We start from the raw sequence: 16626 nt of genomic DNA on the forward strand, positions 1-16626 counted from the left end.
CTACATCAATCGACTCGTAATGTTGTGTTTGAACTGCGTTTTTAGGTCATTATGGTGGTCGGTTTGAAAAGGAAACACATTCCGTAAAAGTTTGATTATTGAAGGCCATTTTTAAAACTGCTTGGCACTAGAAGTAAAAGATTTTTCAGAAACGTAAATATATAATAGGTGAAATAAAACTATTACCATCATAAATACCTCTTAAATTATTAATTTAGGCCATTTTTAATCTTGTCGTACGTGTTTTTAAACCCGTCTTGAAGGTCATTTTTAATCTTGTTGACATCATGATCATCCTGCTCATGGTAGTAAAAGAAATACACCAGCAATCCAACAATAACAATGACCACAAAGAATGCACTGATTATCGACAGCAGCATGCTAAGTGCGCAGCTGAAGCAGCTGAAAATAAGGAGGAGATAAATATGAATCGATCAGCTGGAGAATATGTTAAATATTTGTTTAACGTGTAAATTTTAAAATTATGTAATCATCATTATGTATATCAATATATATATTTATACAATAACTCTCATGTTTACATATATGTATGAGTGAATCCATTCATAACCTGCTTATTCGAATTCTAAATTAAGTCATCCTTGACCTAATAATTATGGCGATGATTTTCTAAATATTTTATACTTTCGTACTTCGTTATTTGCATTGAGCTATCAAAGAATAGACTAATTAAAATTTCAATTTTAGTCTTTTATAATAAATATATAATATAATAATATATTGAATTATAATAATTAATATAATTTTTTTATAATTTTTATATACTATTGATTTATACTAAGGAAAAATAAATTGAATTTCGCCCATTTATAAGATATAAATTGCTATGGAGAGTAACGAATTAATTAATAATTATTCCCCCTGTTTTTCAATTATTACTATAATTCTACAAAGACAAATTATAAGTTTAATTTTTTGATTATAAAGTAACAGGGCATGCCTTCATGAGTTTTGATCCTGATAAGCAATTTACATATCTATCTACTTTATGAGGTCGTCGGCGGGGACTTCTATAAATTACGCACTCTGTGGCAAACAAAATAAAATAAATAAAGAATGTGGGTGATATAAAACTAGAAATGATATACAGTAAATTCTACCCTTGGGCACGCGAGCTTGTTGTTTCCTGGGCGCTTATGCATAAAAATGTCAAATTGGTGCCCAGCTGTCGGCCAACTGAATATTATCCTGGGTGTGTGCTACCACGAAGGATAGCAGCACAAATAGTAAAACATCATTATGCTGTCTCGCCTGAGTGGAGCCGAGACGAGCTGGAGCCAAGCGAATACGCAATACGCATTTGTAATAGAGATACCAAAGCATAGTGTATGTATACATACAAATATAACTGTGAGAAACGAGGGTGACAGTACTCTGGCAATTAGTATATATAATATATGTATGTATGTATTCATAGTTAGCCCATATTTACTCTCCTGCAATAATGTTGTATTGTCATGAAACCGGATTAGCAATTTCTGTGCGATGAATAATTTTCTATTTTAATTATATAAACAACCACAGTGTTCCAAATTTCCATTTGAATTTAGCGTGGTATGAACATTACAACATTGGCCGATCATCAAAAGTTTAGTAGGCTAATAAGCTAATAACATTAGCATTTATACTCATTTATAAAATGTCAGATTTACTTTGATAAAAACAATCAGCTAATTTATTCAACACAACTATAGTATATATTTTTGATAATATTTATCATAATTACAAGTAGTTAACCTATGAAGTTTCTACATATAATTCATATTCAAATATACAACAAGCAAGATAATATGGAAAGAAAAACAACTGTAACGAGTAATGCTATTACGAATTTAATTATTAAGAAAATTATACATGATAGAAATACATTGCAATCACAACCGACTGCATAATACTCGCTCATGATTCAGAACGAGCATATACGGTTCAAGAACACACTCAAGCGCCAACTTTAATACTGATATTTGTATAATTTTTGAAGATTTAGCGCTACCCTTTGAATTGTTGATCGTTCTCTGTATATTTACAATCTGTAATTGCTCCCATCACTGGTATTATAGCAATAATGCTTCCAATGACGCCGGTCCATTCGAATATATACATACATACAATTCTGATGTATTATATATTTTAGCTTGTAACATTAATTCTTACTCCTAAGAAATATAGGCTACTAATATTCATACGATACGTGTCTATGTATGGGTTTCTGTCAACATTTAATACACCTGTCTCACCATCTCACTTGTATTATACCGAATATAGAACTGGATATAAAAACATATCTGTTCATATTCTTATCTCAATGATAAATGTCTTCTTATACACTTACACTTCAGATGTATAAGACAGACAAACACACATGCACACATATCTACAGGAAAGAGATGTTTAATCCAAATTAAACAAAATACTTAAATCATTAATAATAAATAAAACGCAATACACACTACGATCATAAAATTTTTAATTCACTTTACAAATATTAAAGTATATGTTTGTTACTGTACATGTATGATGTATTTATTTGCTACATTAAAGTACATACATATGTATGTTTATGTATATTATGCATGTACAGAGATTCGTCTATGCATGCTCTCTAGAATAATGCGTTACATACAAATATCCAAGTACGCAGACGTTTTGTATTCATGAATGCACGTACATACATATGTATATACATACATACTAAACAGAGCAATTTGCAAAACATTTGTATTAAATTAAACTTACCAGCATGCAACGTTTCCGGCTAAGCATTTGCACATCTTGAGTTATTTAAACTTAATTGAAGTTAAGTAAATTAGCAGCTGCGTTTTTTGGAAGAACTCAGCGAACGTACAAACGTAAAGCGTGTATGTATATTCCAACTTCGTGCACTCTCGCAACAAAACACAACGCACCACGCCTGAGGATGTGGAGACACTGACACCGAAAACTGTCTGGTAGCTACTCGGCGTTTTGTGAGAGAGATGGCGGTATGTATGCATACTCACATGTATACATATATGCATACATTCGCATATGTAGTACGGTTTAGTGATCGGAGGCATGGCATAATAATAGAAGGTTGACTCAGGCGAGTTAAGATACTCACAAATAATTGTTTTGATTTTGTATATTAACTGTACAAATTTATGCACAGTAAGTATATTTGTATGGTACATGTCAAAACTAATTTATATATGTATAAACTCAACTACCTAGCTAAACTTGTCCTATTTGTTTGTTAATTTTATACATATACATATCAATTTTTTCTATATACTATTTATGATGAAAATGTTACAAATTATTATTAATTACCAAGCATATACATAAGTAGATAAGTAGAGATAAGTAGAGAATAAACAAAAAGTACTACATACACATAGTTTTGGTACAATGTAGATGTGGATTGTGTTTCGGTACACACAATTAAATACATGAATTGCGTTTGCTACCAGTGTGAGTGCTGCCAGACTGTTTCAAATGAAACAAAGAACGCCAACTATAAATGAAGGACAAGGCACAAGTGGGTTTGAAACTTGAAGTACCAACTGTGGTAAGTTAATTTATTTACCATCTCGGACACCACCACCACCACGATTTTGACAAATGGTAAAAACTCAATTTTGTTCTATTGCAAACACATGTTTATTCAAATTGCAATTTATTAACGATATGGTCAAATATCTGAGAATTGAGTATTTATTATTATTTATATTTTTTTTTAATAGATTGACACTTGAAAAAAGTGTTGAAACTTTTCCTTAAAAATAGTTTACACAGTTCAATACAAAAAATTGTGTTTAGAATAATGTACTAAATGCTGGACGTGTGTGTTGTATTGCAAATCAATTAACTCCAAAACTCTGTTGTATAGTGTAATTTGTATAGACGAAGGAGTCTAACAATTCGGGTACTATGTGTATTTGTATATGTGTATGTATATACCACACACACGCGCGTATTTCTGTATATGTAAGGTGTAAGTGCTGCGCCTGCGAATGCTATGAAAATGGTGGGAATCGTTGAGCGATGGAACGGCTATGGGAAGTTAATGCTTTGAGCCTTATTTGTATGTACTTGCATACAACTACAGCTTTATGAGTGCCTGGTAGATGTTGAACAAATCGATGGCCACAAATAGGTTTTTTATTATCGATTTTATTGGTTGCAAATTTGTGTTCATTGATGACAGATGAATCATAACAAAATTAACGGTATTTAAAACCTTGAAACACTCCATTTTACAGAAAATTAAAATATAATTTTCGTCTTGTATGGCTATTATTAATTAATTAATTAAAGTAACCTTTCTTTCTCAACTTAAACTTAACCAACCAAAATTTGGTCTAGGTATCTGCATTTGTCTGTCATAAATAACAGAAATATCTTTTTATATATTTGTAATTATGTTATCTTAGCATATCTCGCAGAATAACTCCTTTTCTGGTACTACTTATAGAACAGACTTTCTTGATTAAAGATGTAACTTTAAATGAAGTACAGGACATTTATTCGATCTTTTGAGTAAACGCATTTTTTTTTTCTTTTTCCAACAAATATTTTTAAAAATAATGATATACAAACTCAGCTAAAATGATTTCCGAATCATAAATATTAAAGTGTTCTCGTTCTTTAATCTTAATAAAAAATTGTATCTAGTATATAATTAAAAATCGGTCTTCAATTATATCAAACTCAAAATATAATGAGAAAGAAATTTAAAAAAAAAATCAAAAAGGCTCTGTTTTATTTATTAATGAATTCAAAATTTATTTGTGTAACCGCTTAAAGACATCTTGCTTGCAGGTATGATTAAAACTAATTCGTTTATATATCGATATATCGATGCATGCAACTTTGTATTTCATGTATTGAAAATAGAGGAAATCAAGCCAAATGCAGCAGATGAAATCGATGTCAACATTAATTGAAATTGAAGATAATTACGATCATATGGAAAATGTGGAGTATATTTTAGAAAATGTACTCATGCCTGACGACGGGAGTCTCGAGTTCAGACACCTACAGGATGACTACAATTCTCATCTGACATTATCATGTAAATGCTCAAACAACAACAATTGCTGCAATAACATTGATTTTTGTCACAAGGGCGGACTGAAATACATGCGTGTGAAGGGCGAATTGGTGGTCATTCCAAATGAAAGTCAACAATTTCGATCTATACTTGAGTGCAACGAACTCTGCGAATGCCAAATTAGCAAATGTCTGAATCGTCGAGTGCAGTACGGACCACGCCAAAAACTAGAGGTTTTTGAATCGCCATTATACAAATCGAAGGGCTTACGTACGACCGCATATATCCCTAGTGGGGCTTTCATCTGTGAATATGCAGGGGAGCTTTTGACTCTATCAGAAGCTCAAAAGCGCATACAAATTATTGATGAAAATTGTCAAATGAATTACATTTTATGCCTTTATGAGCATTCTAAGACAAGATTAATTACGATTGTAGATCCCTCTAAACGTGGAAATATAGGTCGCTATCTAAACCATAGCTGTCAACCTAATTGCAAGATTTTACCTGTACGAACCAACTGCCCCATACCGAAAATTGGTGAGAGATTAGTCTGCCGGCTAATTAAATTTTTAATATTTGCTTGAATCTGTTTTAGGGATCTTTGCTAAACGTGATATATTGGCCAATGAAGAATTATGTTTTCACTATGCTGGGGGAGACAATTATAATGGAATGCTCAATGGAAAACCTTGTCTATGCGGTTCCACCCATTGCAACGGATTCATTCCAAATACACAAATTTAGAATTAAAATCAACTTATACCATTTCACAACATTTATTCCAGATAAATGGGAACTACATTTCATCAAAGTTTATTGGCAATTTCAGTACTTAAGGGCGGAAGCTTTTTAGCTATCCATTCCTGTAGGTCGAGAAGAGAGCTTCTTTTCAGTTCGTGCAGTGTGTTCTTTAGAGGCGTAAATGTGCCAGTTACACCCAATTTTTGCAGGGACTCAAATGTCTCAAGCCCCCATTCCAGAGGAACCAATGTATCGCGCTCACCGTGGTACATACGAAGTTCCGGCAGTGTACTTTGTGTTGGTTTTTGGCTTTCCAGAGATTCGTAGACTATCGACTTGCGATTAAGGAAAGATGAGTGCGCAAATACTCCTGCCAGACCAGTATTCAGATGGTAACCGGCGTGTAAAGCTAAGGCCCCGCCCATTGAAAACCCACCTACAATTATGCGATTCAGCGGTATGCCAAGGTCTACTTCATCCTGGATTAGCTTATTCACAATCTCATAACTCTGGGCCATGCTCTTTCGGCTCTCTTGAGCTGCAATATTCACTGATCGTCGATCGAACCAAACTGTGGAAAGCTGCCCATTTAATGGAGTATACTTTTGCGTTGGAGCTGTTGGGTATATCAATTTGATGTGCGAAAGGTCAAAATCTCGGCCAAGTAAGAAGCGGACCCATTCTATTAGATTCGGTCCGGTATCACCGGAGCCATGGAAAAATATCACAGATGCGCTGTGTTTTCGTATAGATGATGCCGCCATAATAAACTTGTAAATACAAATATCTTAATATGCTATGCGCTGAAAAGTATTATGCACATTGATAAGATCACAAGGAAAAATAAGGTATGACTATTTCTATAAAATACGAATATGCTTATAATTTGTATTAATAAAATACTGAAAAACCAGAGCCTTTAATCTTGAGCCATTTTATCATTAATATATAATAGGTACAAGAAATTGAAATGTGATTTGGAATGTGGGAGCATTTTAAAATAATTTGTTGATTTTTTAAATATGCTTTAACTGACAAATATGAAAATATAACGCAATTTTGAGTTAAAAACATTTATAAAAAATAAAATAAAATTCGAGGAATACCCATATGGTATTTTGGATTATATGGTCACTCTGAAATGTTAGTTGAAACTTGCGTCGAGTTGTGGTCGTGAGTGTTGCAGACGAATAATAACAAACGGTATTATTATTTATAAATAAAATGTAATTAAATGCAAAAGAGTATATTATTTTCAGTGTGATTTATTATTTGAACATTTTACAATCAATTCAAAATAAAAAAGCTTTGATGTGCACTAAATCATTGGAAATAATGAGGCAAAAGTTACCATCTTATTGACTAATTTATCAGCTGTTTGATACACATAACGAAATTAAACAATTTTTGTACACGTGATAGCAATACATTCGCAGAATTTATGTTGGCAGCATAATTAAAAATTAATACAATTCCGCCAATATTACAGACAACAGACACATAGAATATTTCACGGGTTCAAGATTATCCGCAAGCGAATTGAGAAAATCAACAAGTTGTTGGCGGTTGGTTAGGCAAGCCTGCAGCAATTACAGCTGTAATGTACATTCATGTGGACATTTCCATATTGAAACGTCTTTACAGTAATAATAACAAATGTTGTTTCGCTCTCCGCTGTACTATTTATTTTTATCTCAGGCATTTGTTTATGCATACGTATGTGTATGTAAATATCGCACATGTATGCATGCAAATGAACATGTGTGCATTTGTGCCTGCTCAGCATGATTTGACACTATTTCTCTCTCTCTTTCATTCCCACTATGTGTGTATTTGTGTTTATCGCACATTTGATTGAGATAACGTGAAGGGAACTCCTCGCGCTCAAGATAGGCGCATTTTATGCAGACTCATTCTAATAGCGCGTCACTTTAGTATGTGTGTATGTGTGCTATATGTGCGTTTGTAATACATATAGCCGCATTTCCGGCACGTAGCTAAATTAAATATATATATGTATATAAAAATATAACAATTTTAAAATTTATGAAAACGGCTTTTGTGGATTATAAGATTGGTTAGTCTTTAATAAATCTATTTAGTAATTGTACATAATTCTGAAGATCTATAAGCAATAAATACTAAATAAACCATTCCATTATAATGATTTCGAATAAAACAAAACAATTGGAATATCCCAAAGACCAATATATCTAACAAAATTCTGTAAATGCTATGATATATCTTGTTTGTGTCGGTATATTATATGTATTTACATATGTAATTATATATATTATGTTTTCCTGTAAAATTTTTTCTAAAACTTACAAATACATAACTATTTAACAGAATTGAGTAAAGTCAACTTTGTTAATCATTTTGTTGACTTCCAACTTATGATCGTTTTTGCTATATAAGTTTAACGTTCATTTTTCGTTTTGAATCATGACATTGCATTTTACTTTTAATATACATATGCTTGAACATTTAATACCCTATAGTTATCCCGACTTATCAACAAAAAATCAATTCAAATCTGTCAGATATGATTTTGAAAAGCCTTTCCCTTTTTTTATTATCTCTCTAGACTAATCTAAAATTGAAAAACTTTAATTGTATCATATTTGATAAATAGATAATAATAATCTAAAATTTAACAATTAGAAGGTATCTTGTAAACGTACCCCATCCATTCCATTGCTACCTATCACCTTTTACCAGTTGTGTAGATATTTATTGACAAGATGACATTGCAGAAATTTGTTCCCTTCAATTCCGGCGTACGCACAATCAGTCAACGTCGAAGGTGCTAGCTCATTAAGCTGATCTCTTTGAAATCGTGTGGTGATAGTTTTCATTTCCCTACTGCGCACTGAACTACAGTTATGAACCCACTGAACAACCCCCAAACAGAAGAGGTTATAAAATTAAATATAATTGAAAACAATGTGGGATATTCATAGTGTAAATTAAATGTATACAAAGTCAAAATGAAATCATAGTGATATTTTAGAGTCTACTTACTATCTAGAGTCATCTTAGAATGTAAAAAACGATTCATTCTACGAAGCAAAAATTTTGTTCGGTATTTTTTTCGTTTATTTGGACTTTGTGCACACCTGGGGTAGCGCTGACTGGTCTTATCGCCAAATTTTCTGTTTAGAACGACAACGCGGTCGAGCTACAAATCCGAATTATACACAAAGTAGAAAAATCGAGTCGGGTGGATGCAGCTTTTTTATATTGGGATGTGAAGTAAGGACTAGACTAGAGCTTTCTTATTTGTTTTTTAAATTTTTTTTATTGATGACTACACTGCACGACTGACCCCCACCAGGACTGGACGACTGAAGAAATGCTGCAGCTGCTGCCTTTTATATAGGGCGACTTTCATTCAAGGCCTGAGCTGCGCTCAAATGTTGAGCCTGGCACCAGGTAGGGATCGTTGCAGTCGATCGTTAAATGAGCAATGGGAACACTCTATGCTGCAAGCATTTGTGCTTACTTACTTGAGTATAAATTCAAAACGAATACTGCTGCATTCATATAAACAAACAGAGAGACAAGTTCTGAGATAAACAGGATGACAGACAGATAGACAACAATACGGACAGACAAGCAAGCACGCATAGCTAAATCGGATGACCTCATTTTGCTGCTCAAGGATATACTTGATTGACCACAAATAATCTAGATTTAGTCAGAAAGAGACTAGAGGTGCTTTCCTGCTTTTCTTTTAAATTTGTATTTTTTCGGATAGCAAAATTTGTAGAATTTTCACATGATCGTCGTACACATACATATTATTACACGCCATACGTGGGAGATAACCCGATCTCATGCTTCTGGCTACCCTCTCTACTTGCAGACATAGAGATGAACGAAGACTCTGACAGATGCTCCCTCTCAACACCATGCGGTCGTTTCGACTCTGCTCGGGCAATAGACGACCACGATGCGACAGACGATGACATGACCTTCTGCATGTCAAACTACGCCAAGGAAGCGCTTAAGATGATGTTCATGATGCGATCCCATGGGATGCTCACAGACGTTGTGCTCGAGGTAAAGAAGGAGCTCTTTCCCGCACACAAGGTGGTTCTCTCTGCCGCATCTCCATATTTTAAAGCCATGTTTACTGGCGGACTGAAGGAGTCCGAGATGTCGCGTGTGCAGCTCCAGGGGGTAAGTAAAGTCTAGCTACACAGCTAAAGCTTATGACTATAATGGATGAACAGCACGGTCTACTCTCCTAGGTATGCCCGACGGCAATGGCCCGCATTCTCTATTTTATGTATACTGGACAAATACGCGTCACAGAAGTCACCGTCTGTCAGCTTCTGCCTGCTGCAACCATGTTTCAGGTGCAGAATGTCATTGATGCGTGCTGTGCGTTTCTGGAGCGGCAGTTGGACCCGACCAATGCTATCGGCATTGCGAATTTCGCCGAACAACACAGCTGCAGCGAGCTGCAGAAGAAAGCAAACTATTTCATAGAGCGACACTTCATGCAAGTATGTTTCGAGTGGTAATCGATTCCATTAGAATTATTGAACCGTGGTACTCTTTTTACGAATCATAGGTGTGCCAGGAAGAGGAGTTTTTGCAGCTGTCCGCCTATCAGTTAATAGCGCTTATAAGGCGCGACGAATTGAACGTGCAGGAGGAGCGCGATGTATACAATGCTGTCCTGAAATGGGTGAAATACGACGAGGACAATCGCCATTCCAAAATGGAGCATATTCTTGGCGCTGTGAGGTGCCAGTTTCTAACGCCCAACTTCCTTAAGGAGCAGATGAAAAACTGTGACGTGCTCCGTAAGGTTCCCGCCTGCCGCGAATATTTAGCCAAGATCTTCAAAGACTTAACATTACACAAGTGCCCAGGCGTGAAGGAGCGTACGCCCAACACGACGCGCATGATATTCGTCGCTGGCGGATTCTTCCGTCATTCCTTGGATATATTGGAAGCGTACAATGTAGATGACAAGACGTGGACCACCTTACCGAATCTGCGCATCCCACGTTCCGGTCTGGGAGCGGCGTTTCTTAAGGGCAGATTTTACGCAGTGGGCGGACGAAACAATAACATTGGCTCTTCATACGACTCCGACTGGGTAGATCGATATAGCGCCATTAGTGAGACGTGGCGGCCCTGTTCTCCGATGTCTGTGCCGCGTCATCGAGTCGGGGTGGCAGTTATGGACGAGCTAATGTATGCCGTTGGTGGATCTGCAGGAATGGAATACCACAATACTGTTGAATAGTATGTGGCCTATAGCACACACAAAATAGCAGCTAATGTGTTTATTTGTTTGTTTTAGCTATGATCCTGACCAAGATCGGTGGACTCTCGTCCAGCCCATGCATTCCAAGCGCTTAGGCGTTGGCGTTGTGGTTGTCAATCGCCTGCTTTACGCCATTGGTGGCTTTGATGGCAACGAGCGCTTGGCCAGTGTAGAATGCTATCATCCGGAAAACAACGAATGGAGCTACTTACCTCCTCTGCAAACGGGTCGCAGTGGAGCAGGTAAGATCACTCTAGAATATACATAACAAAACAAATGTAAATTATACTGTGAATATTAAAGAAATATTAATGAATTTCATTCATTTCAGGTGTAGCTGCCATTAATCAGTATATCTACGTCGTGGGGGGATTTGATGGCACTCGACAGCTAGCTACGGTAGAGCGATATGACACGGAAAACGAAACTTGGGATATGGTAGCGCCAATACAAATCGCACGGAGCGCTCTTTCGCTCACCTCACTCGATGGCAAGCTGTACGCGATTGGCGGCTTTGATGGCAACAACTTTTTGTCAATTGTAGAAGTCTACGATCCGCGTTTGAACACTTGGGAACAGGGCACTCCATTAAACTCTGGTCGCTCTGGCCACGCTTCCGCAGTTATATACCAGCCCTCCTGCGCCTCCACATTTATGGACTACGAAGAAACAGTAATACCCAAGCGTGATGACAGCAATGATGAAAGGCAGAACGACTCCTCTCAATATCCCTTTGGAGGTAGAAGCCCAACCTTTGCAGGCATTCCATCCAATATGCAGTTTCACGCATCCTACGGAGCCGGCGGGTGCCATAATTGTGAGCCAAACATGAAACCGAGTGACAATGATTTGGCGGCCTTAAGTATGAGACATTTTGCTGAAGAAATTGCCAAACAGTCTCGTTATATATCAAGCATTCGACAGTTTAACGATAACCTAAGGAATCGGGATCCTACGGATAGCCATTACAAGAGTCTGCCCTCAAATTTAGTCAATGCACAGAGACGCTGCATATTGATCCCAATGTGTATAGCCATGCAAAATATAATAAATAAGAGCTTGGAATGGCACTATAAAAAGATCACAACGCCATGACAATTATTAGGATAGCCGAAAGAGTTTTTGTGAAGCCAAATAAGCCAATTTCTATAGTTCACATACATATAGTTAATATTCCATTTCGTTAACCATTCCAGCCGAACATGTTAACATACAAACGTAGCCTAGGTGTGCAATTCATAATTGAACCATTAATGACTTAACTCATTGTATTCAAAATATATAGTAGGTGATTGTATGGATGTAAGCATACGAGGATATGCAATATAATAAGATGCCTTTTATAAGTTAACGCCTAATTAAGTAGATTAACTAAGATCATAATATCGAATGATGGATATTGTGCTTTAATAGCTTGTACAAACCTATTAGAATATATTACTATGGTAATTAATATGCTGTAAGCTTTAAATAGTTATTTACTGATAATGATAAAAATGTAAAGAATTCAAAAATATGCATATCTAAATGATTTTGCAATAAATATGTACAACTTTTAATAAGCGGCAGATGCCACTTAATCGACAAAGTGATCGATAAACTACTCTACAAAGTATTTTTTGTTATAAATTGCCTTCATTATGTTCAAAGTGCTAATCGAATGTGATCAGATACCGTATAATATAGTTGTATAGAAACTAGTTTGAAACCAGGACAATTCATATTAGCATCAAATAATATGGAATAGACCACAGTAATGCGGCGTACATGGCAAAAGGTCCTAATCAAACACATACTATCGGCTATAATAATAATTAATCAATGTATATTTATATATCCTTTATTATACATGAATATCAATAATAGTTTCAAATAGACATTGAACATTTATTCGAAACGTTGTGTATTATTTCTAATACTCTATATTGTGCCAATTTATTACGCTCGCATCTGTGGCCATGTGATTTATAGTTAAATAATGTTAGGTCAACAGTGATCCATCTGCCGAGCCTAGTAGCATAAACTTCTAAAATGGAGAGCATGCAATTTGTTTCAAATCAATGATATGAAGGATATTGTAGTTTTAGCATGAGTGAAGCTTAATGATATTAACATGAATCTATGCATATGCTCAAATATAAACAACAAAAATAATCCCAAGCGGAAATTTTTCGCATCGCATTCCTCATAACATCTCCTCTTGATCCGTCTTAGAGGAAAATACAGCACATTTCATGAGTAATTAATTAACCTTTTTACCTGAGTTATACAATTATTTTTATTTTAATCTATTTGTATTGTACACTTTAAGCAGGATCTCCATGCAATTAAAGACTTCTTTGCTTGCGAGGTCGTGGTGGATTCCAGGATACTGGTGTGTTGTCAGTAACGGAAACAATATTTAAGCCGCCCATTTGCAGGCCTTTGATGGCCGACTATAATAATAAATTATATGCATAAATGGACAGGATTTCGATGTCATCAATATAATTACAATTACTCACCATTCTTCCGGGTCCCAGTCCACGCACTTTCACTCGAATTGTTTTCCACCCAAGCTCAACAGCTTTCTGAAAGAATAATCAATAATATTAGAAATCAAATAAAAAGTAATATCGAATCATTAATCCTACCGCGCCTATAGTAACCGCAGTGGCCTGTGCGGCTATATTCGTTCCTTTTCTGGTATTTTTGAATCCTTCGATTCCACAAGATCGTATTAGGCGTGGCACACCTACAGTATCGGTATCAATGAAAGTATAAATTTGACATCTCCTTTTAGAAAATTAATTCGAAACTCGCCTTTATAGTCCGTCACTGATATTATTGTGTTATTGGGGGACACCCGTATGTTACAAATGGGCAGCTCGTTGAAGGGAATGCCATTGAAGAGCTTGGTGGCAGTCGTGGCATCAGGAAAGGATTTCGCCCGTCTATTACAATAAATATAACAATGTTTTGGCATGTGAATTGATCAACTTATGCAGGTGGTGTCTTCGCTTACCGGTTGAACAGCGTGTCGATGTCGACAGATTTCTCGCCAGCGGTGCCCTCATCTTTAGCCGGCAGTGACGCCAGCATTTCCTTGCGGTCTTCCGCTTTTCGCAAAATCACGCTTGTGTGTATTAACGCACTCTTCGATAAAATTGTGCATTGTTTAATACAATTTATTCCAGCCAAAATTGAGGATTTCATAAACATTTTGAATATACAAATATAATAACAATTACATCACTAGAGTTCAAATAGTCTGGCATCACTACACTTCTTTGGTAGTGTTGAAAAATGCGTCAGCATCAACAAGTTTATTTTGTGAATGGCAACTCCATATGGACATGGAAGAAGCACATTTATTTTCACGTGTTTGAATGCAGCAGTGAGACGCAGATAAATATCTTGAAATGGCTCTTAAAAGACTAAAAAGTTGGTTATTAATTATTTATAACTAATGATATTCAGCTTATTAATCACGAATACTTTTAGCGAAAAAATCAAAGCGTTTGACTGGCAAACTCAAGCACAAAATTGATAAAAAGGTGCGTGAACACAACCGTAAGGAGCGTCGTGAGGCAAAAAAGAATACCAAGAAGGGCAGCAAGAAACAGAAACTAATACAGATTCCAAACATATGCCCGTTCAAAGATGATATCCTCAAAGAAGTGGAGGAGGCCAAGCAACGACAGGAAGCTGAACGCCAGGCCCGGCGAGAAATGATAAAAGCTGAGCGCGAAAAGAACAAATTCAAGTCGCTGGAATCGATGGTGGAAGACGCCGATATGCGGGGCACAGTGCACGGAATAATGCATGAAGACAGCGCCGGTGAGGGCAATTCGAACGAAAAAGTATATAAGAACGCCGCCACGAAGGAACAGTCGTTGAAGCAGTACTTTAAGGAGTTTCGAAAAGTGATTGAGAATGCCGACGTCGTTCTGGAAGTGGTCGATGCACGTGATCCCCTGGGCACACGGTGCACTGAAGTTGAGCGAGCGGTGCGCGCAGCCCCTGGGAACAAGCGACTGGTGCTCATTTTGAACAAAGCCGACCTTGTCCCAAGGGAAAACCTGAACAATTGGATCAAGTACTTTAGACGGAGCTTACCCGTCACTGCATTTAAGGCTTCCACACAAGACCAGACCTCAAGATTGGGTCGTCGTAAGCTGCGCGACATGAAGACAGAAAAGTCCATGCAGGGAGGTGTCTGTATTGGAGCAGAATTGCTTATGTCTATGCTTGCCAACTATTGTCGCAATGCGGGGATCAAAACCTCGATTCGCGTCGGAGTTGTTGGAATACCCAACGTGGGCAAGAGTTCCATCATAAACTCGCTAACCCGAGGACGTTCGTGCATGGTTGGAAGTACTCCTGGTGTCACTAAGTAGGTATTCCCCGCCTCTGAATCGTAAATACACATTAATGTAAAACTGGAATAACAATTAACAAATTGTTTAGGGCCATGCAAGAAGTTGAACTGGATTCCAAAATTAAGTTGATTGACTGTCCGGGTATTGTGTTTACAAGCATTGCCAGTGAAGGTAATCAAAATTCACATGCTGTGTTGAAGAACGCGCAGCGTGTGGGCGACGTCAAGGATCCGTTTAGCATAGCCGAGAGCGTTCTGAAGAGAGCCAGCAAGGAGTACTTCTGTAAGATGTACGACATTACCAACTACGACACGTTCGAGGAGTTCTTCGCAAAGAAGGCAGCCAGAATGGGTAAGTAAATGTGGAGAGGTTTTTATCAGGCTGGTTTATTTCAATGTCCACACACCATCCATAGGCAAATTCTTGAAGAAGGGTGTTCCGGATGTTGTGGCCGCTGCTCGTAGTGTTCTGAACGACTGGAACACTGGAAAAATTAAATACTGTACTCAACCTCCTGAAGTGATAGAGAATTCGAATGTACACATAAGTGCTTCGATTGTGCATGCCGACGCGCGAGATTTCGACGTAGACAACTTTGAATCGATGGAGACCGATGTACTAAATCAGTGTCCCGAAAAGACGGATGATATTATGGAGATAACATCTACAGGTCCACTTGAGTTGAGAGTGCCACGTGAAGATACAGAGGTGGCTCCTACAGTAATAACTGAGAGCGAACCACCGTCAAAAGGTCGTAAAAGAAAATTGGAGGAAGATAAAAAAGAAAAGCCAGATCCTGTGCTACTGCTTGAGGGTATTTAGTTTGTACAACTAATTGTTGGCCGTTATTTAATAAAATCATGTTTTAATATTTGCAGAAAATCAATCCCTTAACAAAAATATAAAAGAGCTACAGAAGAAGAAGAAGAAAAAAAATGTACGGAACGAGAAAAAGATTTCAAAAATAACTGACGTTTTGGACAACTTCAGCTTGAGTGCATCATCATCTAATGCAGATAAATACGATTTTGACCAGGATTACAACATTGAATGATTGTACAATTAGAATTGTTTTATACAAGTCATAATCAAATAATATTTTATCTGTTGAAATAAATAAAATACATATACATTTAATTTTTATTAGGCGGACAAAAATACATCTCATTTTTGGAAATGAA

The 16626-nt window shown here is 36.5% G+C and overlaps 5 protein-coding genes and 1 long non-coding RNA gene across 11 annotated transcripts; 3 read left to right on the top strand and 3 right to left on the bottom strand.

The window, feature by feature from the left end:
- Positions 1 to 44: 44 nt before the first annotated feature.
- Positions 45 to 2957, bottom strand: LOC26527554. 2 transcript variants are annotated; one of them, XR_001449501.3, is made up of 3 exons: positions 2758 to 2957; positions 187 to 402; positions 45 to 127 (listed from the first exon to the last, which is right to left on the bottom strand). It is a non-coding gene; the product is annotated as an uncharacterized LOC26527554 (long non-coding RNA). The 2 variants fall into 2 exon arrangements; XR_001449502.3 differs by having other exon boundaries at positions 199 to 402; positions 2758 to 2956.
- Positions 2958 to 3271: 314 nt separating this feature from the next.
- LOC26527366 (histone-lysine N-methyltransferase SETMAR) lies at positions 3272 to 5867 on the top strand. Of its 3 annotated transcripts, XM_044007744.1 has the most exons (4): positions 3272 to 3568; positions 4897 to 5074; positions 5492 to 5593; positions 5652 to 5867. In XM_044007744.1, exons 1-4 carry the CDS (start codon positions 3521 to 3523, stop codon positions 5798 to 5800), a joined length of 477 nt encoding a protein of 158 aa, XP_043863679.1. In that variant the 5' UTR covers positions 3272 to 3520; the 3' UTR covers positions 5801 to 5867. The 3 variants fall into 3 exon arrangements, with proteins under 3 accessions (XP_043863679.1, XP_015021690.1, XP_043863678.1); XM_015166204.3 differs by having other exon boundaries at positions 3284 to 3568; positions 4897 to 5593; XM_044007743.1 differs by lacking the exon at positions 3272 to 3568 and adding an exon at positions 4719 to 4821 and having other exon boundaries at positions 4897 to 5593.
- On the bottom strand, positions 5817 to 6561 carry LOC6572087 (lysophospholipase-like protein 1). The gene has a single exon (XM_001998203.4). It carries the CDS (start codon positions 6559 to 6561, stop codon positions 5863 to 5865), a length of 699 nt encoding a protein of 232 aa, XP_001998239.1. The 3' UTR covers positions 5817 to 5862.
- Positions 6562 to 6927: 366 nt separating this feature from the next.
- Positions 6928 to 12981, top strand: LOC6572086 (kelch-like ECH-associated protein 1B). Of its 3 annotated transcripts, none has more exons than XM_015166201.3 (6): positions 6928 to 7000; positions 9666 to 9982; positions 10054 to 10311; positions 10380 to 11062; positions 11121 to 11326; positions 11416 to 12981. In XM_015166201.3, exons 2-6 carry the CDS (start codon positions 9674 to 9676, stop codon positions 12177 to 12179), a joined length of 2220 nt encoding a protein of 739 aa, XP_015021687.1. In that variant the 5' UTR covers positions 6928 to 7000; positions 9666 to 9673; the 3' UTR covers positions 12180 to 12981. The 3 variants fall into 3 exon arrangements, with proteins under 3 accessions (XP_015021687.1, XP_015021686.1, XP_015021688.1); XM_015166200.3 differs by having other exon boundaries at positions 6934 to 7023; XM_015166202.3 differs by lacking the exon at positions 6928 to 7000 and having other exon boundaries at positions 9891 to 9982; positions 10036 to 10311.
- Positions 12982 to 13344: 363 nt separating this feature from the next.
- LOC6572085 (30S ribosomal protein S11) lies at positions 13345 to 14347 on the bottom strand. The gene is made up of 5 exons (XM_001998201.4): positions 14089 to 14347; positions 13887 to 14017; positions 13718 to 13818; positions 13589 to 13654; positions 13345 to 13519 (listed from the first exon to the last, which is right to left on the bottom strand). The coding sequence occupies exons 1-5, from the start codon at positions 14283 to 14285 to the stop codon at positions 13412 to 13414; spliced, it is 603 nt and encodes a 200-aa protein (XP_001998237.2). The 5' UTR covers positions 14286 to 14347; the 3' UTR covers positions 13345 to 13411.
- Positions 14348 to 14404: 57 nt separating this feature from the next.
- LOC6572084 (guanine nucleotide-binding protein-like 3 homolog) lies at positions 14405 to 16575 on the top strand. Its single transcript, XM_001998200.4, has 5 exons — positions 14405 to 14507; positions 14568 to 15459; positions 15534 to 15796; positions 15861 to 16259; positions 16324 to 16575. The coding sequence occupies exons 1-5, from the start codon at positions 14486 to 14488 to the stop codon at positions 16497 to 16499; spliced, it is 1752 nt and encodes a 583-aa protein (XP_001998236.1). The 5' UTR covers positions 14405 to 14485; the 3' UTR covers positions 16500 to 16575.
- The last annotated feature ends 51 nt before the right edge of the window (positions 16576 to 16626 follow it).

This window comes from Drosophila mojavensis, unplaced genomic scaffold (assembly GCF_018153725.1).
Source record: "Drosophila mojavensis isolate 15081-1352.22 unplaced genomic scaffold, ASM1815372v1 contig_19, whole genome shotgun sequence".
Taxonomy (NCBI): domain Eukaryota; kingdom Metazoa; phylum Arthropoda; class Insecta; order Diptera; family Drosophilidae; genus Drosophila; species Drosophila mojavensis.